Source organism: Hordeum vulgare, chromosome 4H (assembly GCF_904849725.1).
Source record: "Hordeum vulgare subsp. vulgare chromosome 4H, MorexV3_pseudomolecules_assembly, whole genome shotgun sequence".
NCBI classification, from domain to species: Eukaryota; Viridiplantae; Streptophyta; class Magnoliopsida; order Poales; family Poaceae; genus Hordeum; species Hordeum vulgare.
In genome coordinates, this window is record NC_058521.1 from 271,136,572 (window position 1) to 271,143,188 (window position 6,617).

At 46.6% G+C, this 6,617-nt stretch overlaps 1 protein-coding gene across 1 annotated transcript; it reads right to left on the bottom strand.

Moving 5' to 3' along the window:
* Positions 1-2,594: 2,594 nt before the first annotated feature.
* Positions 2,595-6,260, bottom strand: LOC123448507 (ADP-ribosylation factor-like protein 5). The gene is made up of 2 exons (XM_045125421.1): positions 5,923-6,260; positions 2,595-3,144 (listed from the first exon to the last, which is right to left on the bottom strand). The coding sequence occupies exons 1-2, from the start codon at positions 6,112-6,114 to the stop codon at positions 2,782-2,784; spliced, it is 555 nt and encodes a 184-aa protein (XP_044981356.1). The 5' UTR covers positions 6,115-6,260; the 3' UTR covers positions 2,595-2,781.
* Positions 6,261-6,617: the final 357 nt, after the last annotated feature.

A 6,617-nucleotide genomic window follows, 5' to 3' on the forward strand; every position in this document is an offset into this window, starting at 1 on the left:
TTGAATACATTGCGGCTTGTGAAGCCGCAAAGGAAGGTGTTCGGATACGGAAGTACCTGGAAGATCTTGGTGTGTTCCCGAGGTAAAAAATGTTGGACCTTTATTGCGATAACTCATGTGCCATTGAACAGGCCAAGGAGCCGGGCCAACACCACAAGACCAGGCACATAGACCAAAAATAACACTTCATATGAAAGCTCATAGAGAATAGTGATACTAATTATGCAAAATTTATATGGATAAAAATGTTGCAGATTGGCTAAGCCACTTCCACAACCCAAGCATGAGGGGCACGTTAGGCTATGGGTATTCGATGTCTATTTGATTGACTCTAGTGTAAGTAGGAGACCGTTGGAGATATTCCCTAGAGGCAATCATGTATGATGATATTTTCTATGTGTTGATGAATAAAGATAGTCCTTGTACATTACCAGTGAAGTGTATCAACAAGTACGTTACTTGTTTGTGAGACTATGCATTGTATGATGACTGTCCTAAATGGTCCCTAGTCGAAAGGGTTGTTTGGATGCGCAACCAGTTAGACTAGCATATGACATGGTAAATGGTCTGGTCTCACTGACCATGTAGCATTGGATGCTAGCGTGATAATATGGAATAAGAAAGATCTGATTGGATTCGATGTAATCGGACCCGAGTCGAGATAAGGTCCGAGTCAGACAAACCCAACTATGAGACGCAGCAAGATGAGGTCATTTATGAGTCTCTAGTACGACATAAGTTATGTGTCCTAAGACGTGAGATGACTCATGAAATCGGGATGGTGATAGACCTGCTTTGGGCCTACCAAACGCTACTCCGTAACATGATAGTTATAAAGGCAGGTCTGGGACTTGTCCAGACCCATGTTGTGAGACATGGTCGAGTGAGATGGGAGTTTCTCCTCCGATCCGGAGAGATATGCTTTGGGCCCCTGGACTGATCCGACCTGGATAAGCATGACCATGCAATGATGATTATGAGATAATCCAAAGTGTTGATCGGATTCACCGGAATGAGAAAAGAGGTCGGGCTGCAACAAGGATGACCATGTAGCCTTGAGCGCGACAACATATATCATGTGTTAAAGGGAACGAAAGTGTGAAGTGCAGGTTCGTCTAAACATTTTCATCGGACACTTGGCATCGACAAGATTTGCTATAGGCCTCTATCGGCTAGCCTAGCCGAATGTGATCTGACTCGCGAACAAGTGAACGAGAACCTAAGGGGCCGCGCGCTTAAGGGAGAGAATCTACGAGGTCGGATAAGAGTACACTGGTCGGATGTAATCCGAGCTGGACATGGATTATGACCGAGTAGACTTCAGGCTCTAAGATCCGTGCGAGGCCCAAGAGTTGAGCTCTGGACGGATGCCTATATATAGTGGAGGTGCAGCACACTTAAACACTTGATTGCTTCGGCGGCGTCATTAGAGATTTGCATGTGTTGCAACAAGCCACCTCTACTTGTTGTCGGCTGTGTGATCGGATCTAGCAGTCCGCCAGATGACGTTCTTCGAGCACGCGTGGATACCGTTAGAGGCGGTGCATTTGCGCTGCTCCGGCGAACCTGGTCGCGGGATCCGACGACCTGTTGTTCGAGGGAGATCGGACGGGGAGGAGACGAACCCCGCAGACGTGCTGCCTCGACTCTACTTCCGTTGTACGGCACTCCGCATCTCGTGGTAACGATCCATGATCCATCTCTATAGCATGTTCTTGGTTGTTCTGCGCATAGGAAAATTTTCTATTGCAGCCGATGCATCTAGCGTAGCCCAATATGGTGGGTCTCCCCCTTTTCGGTGTTGGCGATGGCTTGGGCCGCCGCGCTTCTCCGGTGTTATTGGAAGGTCTCCGCTTCTTTTTCTTCTTTCTCCTCCTCCTAGGTGACCCGGGCCGTCGGGCTTTTACATGACTCTGCTGGAGGGTCTCTCCCTCATCTTCTTCCTGCTATTCCTCGACAATATTGACGATGATGATGTAGGGTAGGAAGCGTGAGTTGTCCTTGTTCTGTTCTTCCGTTACTTTGGTGTCGTCTTCCTTCTCTCCGGGATGGGCGCCTTGTCAGGATCATTTTGAGATTGTTCTGCTACAGCGCTATGAGAAGTCTCTGCAAGGGCAGCGAGTCTGCGCTTTATTTGCTCCGTCTCTTGCTGTGTTGTTGGGTGCACTATGATTGGCTCCTATGCCTGAAGCGCTCATCCAAGGCTTCCCACACTGCCTTGACAACGGCTGCTTCGGGCACTTGTCATGGACCGACAATCTCGTTGGCATCACACAACGGCATCAGCTCGTTTGCCTATCAACAGTAAGTGGTTTTGAAAAACTCAGCACAAGAAATCTCACGATGAAAACGGCTTTATAACATTTATGTTAAAACCCTACTAGTAAATACGGTTTCGGCAGATAGTTCAGGGACATGGGGCCAGATACCTTGCTTTTTTGTGTGATCGGAGAAGACCGGGTGCATTCGTAAAGTCTGAAAACCTACAATTCTCCTCCAAACAGGCCCCTCCTCTCCTAAGCTAAGCCTATATGACGAAGCAATCGCAATGTCATGGGGCACATTCATCCGCATGGTCGATCTGATCACACAGATGGCTTGGAAATTCGCCTTTTTACATTCAGATCGGTGGGAGTACACACAGTTCTCACTTCTTTTTTTGAGGATACACAGTTCTCACATATGCAACAATATAAATAAACACCGAAATGGCAGGAACAACAAACCCATCCTGCCTCCCTTCTTCCAACAAATTCACGAAAACACACAATGTTTTTGTGGTCAGCTTGCCGTGGCCTTTCCGGCAACTTTCTGAGCTATCCAGCCCATCCCATCATAGAGGCCCTCACCAGTGAGGGCGCACGAGGCCTGTATGTGCCAGTCGCGGTTCTTTATGCTGTGGAGGGACAGGGCGTCCGTGATCTCAGCCGCCGACATGGCATCCTTGAGATCCTGCTTGTTCGCAAACACGAGGACCGCCGTGTTGTCAAGGTCTGCATGCTGAATCAACCGGAAGAGCTCATCCTTAATGATGTTGATCCGAGAACGGTCGGTGCTGTCGATTACCACGATGACAGCGTGAGTTCCTCTATAGTATGTCGCCCATGAAGTGCGTAGGCTCTCTTGTCCTCCTAGATCCCACACCTACTTCATCAAACATATATTAAGTTAAAGTCCAAATAATACAACTGCATCTACTGAAAAAACAGTGTTTTTTCAGTGAATGCTGCCACATGAATGAACCAAACAACCTCCATAAAGAAGTAATGTTAAAACAGAATGTGTGACTTCCACAATACAAAGGCATGTTTGGTATTTGTTTGTACCCATCTAGTTAAGAATCAAAAATTGGTGGTCGACGAAACAGGAGCATGACAAATATTGCACTCGCTCCGGTTCTTTTTAGTCTGCATATAAGTTTTGTCCCAAGTCAAAGTATCTCTACTTTGACCAAACTTAATCGAAAAAAGTATCAATATTGACAATGCCAAATCAATATTGTTAGATTCATTATGGAATGTAGTTTCATAGCATATATATTTAATATTGTAGATGTTGATAACTTTTAATATAAATTTGCTCAAACTTTGCAGCTTTCACTTGGTACAAATCTAATACACGAAGTAAAAAGGACCTGAGGGAGTAGTTAAATAAGTATGAGATTAGAGTTTGGACTATAGCGAAACCCAACCTGCTAAAAAATGGTGAAGCATTTCGTCATCCACAAATTTAGAATAGCATTTGCAATGTGTTTTGTGCAAGTTGCTAATTCTGTTTTCATGAAATTTGACAAGTGCGCAAGACGAATTTTGCTACCAGTCTAGACCTGGTCTAAGAATAAGTAAGTTTAGTCTTATAACTTGAAGAAAGGCGAATGATTAAATGGATAATGGCTTATGAAGAGAAGGATGGTTGGGCTTGCGGGACTAGATGAAATATAGACCGGCAAGTACTCAGTTTGAGCGGAGAAACAAGACAGACTTGATTTCATTTTGGGTGGTATGGATGTGTTCGGTTGGTGCCCAGGTCAACCCTGCCAGAACCTGATCGCCATTGTTTTGGTCAATATTGGCACTAAAGTGCAATTGGAAATGGGCATGCCAAAAGTTTGGTAACATCTAAATAAATGCCAATTTTTTGGACATGATCGGGAAGCTGGTAGGCAACTAATATATGTGAGATGGTTCGACTATTGTGTTACATTTTTGTATATGTACCAAAGTTCAAAAAGGCACGTGGAAGCAGGCGCTTATGCGCGCCTAAGTGTGGAGCGCTGGCCCAACGCCTCGCGTAGGCCATATGCGCTCGGAAAGGCATGGGGCACACCTATGCGGAGCGCCTTTTCTGTTCCACGCGATTAGGCACGCATACTCTGTGCTTAAGCGCACACGGCGCCACGCAAAGGCGAGGGGGGAGCAGCCCGAGTTAGGGAACACGCTAAAATTAGATATGCGTGTTAGGATTAGGTCTGGGTTCTCTCCTCACACTGCCCGATCTCAGCTCGCACCACCAGCTGCAGGATTCGTGCCACCGGATCTCCTTCTCATCTTCCTGTCGGCAGCCACCTCGAGCTCCTCCTCCTCCTCTCAGCGGCAGCCACCTCGAGCTCCTCTCAGCGGCAGCCACCTCGAGCTCCTCTCAGCGGCAGCCACCTCGAGCTCCTCCTCTCAGCGGCAACCACCTGGAGCTCCTTCTCCTCGTCCCGCTGTCAGCCACATCGAGTTCCATCTCGGCCTCGCACCCCCAAGCAGGTGACTAGGTGAGTATCTGGTTCCTCCAGTCCAGATCCCCCCAGCCCTTGTTCTATGCAGGGCTGCTGCTCTGCTACTGCTGCAGATGTTGCTCTGCTACTGCTGGGGCTTGGGGCTGCTGCTCTGCTGCAGCTGGAGCCTGGGGCTGGTGATCTGCTGTTGCTGGGGCCTGGGGTTGGTGCTCTGCTGTTAGCTGCTGAGGCATTTTTTCCAACTTAGAAGTAGTACTAAGTATGCTCATGTGTGCTCAAAGCGTGCTTCTGTTAGTGTTTGTATACTTAGTACTACCTGCTGTACTAGCTGTTGTTAGTGTTAGAACTATTTTATACCTCCAGGATACATCTAGCACTAGCAAACTGCTCTTTGTTGCCCATCTGAATATAATTGTGTAGGAAACACCTAATTACGCCTAATCACGCCTAAGCTAGAAAAGCGCAAGTAGGTGGCCAAATGCATAATTAACGCCTAGCCCTTTTTTGAACTTTGATATGTACAACAAGCTTGACTTCTATTTTTCATATCCAATTGGATCATTTCCTTACCGGCCTTTCTGTTCTGAATTTGACCAATTTATTAGTTGGGCAAAATATGGGTGCTCAGACATGTTTAGAAACAAACTATGAAAGCTAGATCAAAAAGTTCCTTCTAAAGGTAGAAGGTTCTCTTTTATACTACTAGTCTGGATGGAGGTACGTGGTATGTACCATCCTCAGAAGTAAGCATAGTGACATGTAAGCTAGGGAAACGTAAGCTGCTCAATAGATCTCACAGGAAGGAATTCATTATCTGCAATTTCGCTAAAGAGTTCACGTGCCCGTGGAGCTATGAACGATGGTACTTACAAGATCTACAGAGGCAATCAAGATCGTCTGCTGCTCATCGCTGCTAGAATGTTCTCAAGGAAGAAACAAATATACTCATAACTAAGCAAGGGGCTGCTACAATCCATAGGAGTAATTCCTTTGTATCTCCTAACCCTCTTGCCGAGACAAGATCTTTAATCCCAAAGGAAAAAACCATACAGCACCGGATGCATGATATGACATGCTTCCCGAGCACACGAATGATGGAGCGAGAAGCAGGATCTGAACATAGTAGCAAGAGCAAATCTAACCGCGCAAATCGGATTCTAGCATCCAGACCGGAAGAAGGAAGGGGGTGGAGCGCTGACCTCGAAGCGTATATTCTTGAAGACGACCTCCTCGACGTTACTGCCGATGGTGGGCGCGGCGGTGACCGCCTCGCCGAGGTGGAGCTTGTATAGCGTGGTGGTCTTCCCGGCGTTGTCGAGCCCCACGACCACGATCTTGTACTCCTTGGCCGGGAACATGAGAAACCACACCCGGGACATCCACGCCCCCATCCTTCCCCTCCCTCAAATCCGAACCTCGCAGTTGATCGGATCTACGAGGGGACGGATAGGAGATTGGATCGGATTCGTGGAAGAAAGGGAGAAGGAAGGAAGAAAGAAAGAAGGTGTCCTGGCGTCACCCGCCGTCCGTGCGTGCCACAGCGCGGGCTATACCAAACCAAGACTCGGGGATTTCTTTTTTTTTAAAACATCATCAACTTTATTAATTTGAAATAATTATTACATCGTCTATAATAATAGGTAAAATATTTTCGAGAGGCTCCTCAATTCACTCCATCGTATCAGAACATTTTGCTAGTTTCATAAGCTAAAAAAAATCACAAGCAATAAAAAGACAATTCTCGAAGATTGCGGTCGTCGCTCCTCAAGAGTATCCTTCATTGTTCGTTGTTTCAGTTACTTTCATATTGTCAGAATTAATAATAAGCCGATTGCATCCGTCTTTTTGTGCAAACAAAAGGCCAAACCTAAGTGCTAATGCTTCCACAGCTAAG

Coding starts and splice junctions, on each gene's coding strand:
- LOC123448507 (XM_045125421.1), bottom strand. CDS start 6,114: ATGGGGGCGTGGATGTCCCGGGTGTGGTTTCTCATGTTCCCGGCCAAG. Junction 3,145..5,922: donor TCAAGAATATACGCTTCGAG/GTCAGCGCTCCA, acceptor TTGATGAAGTAG/GTGTGGGATCTAGGAGGACA.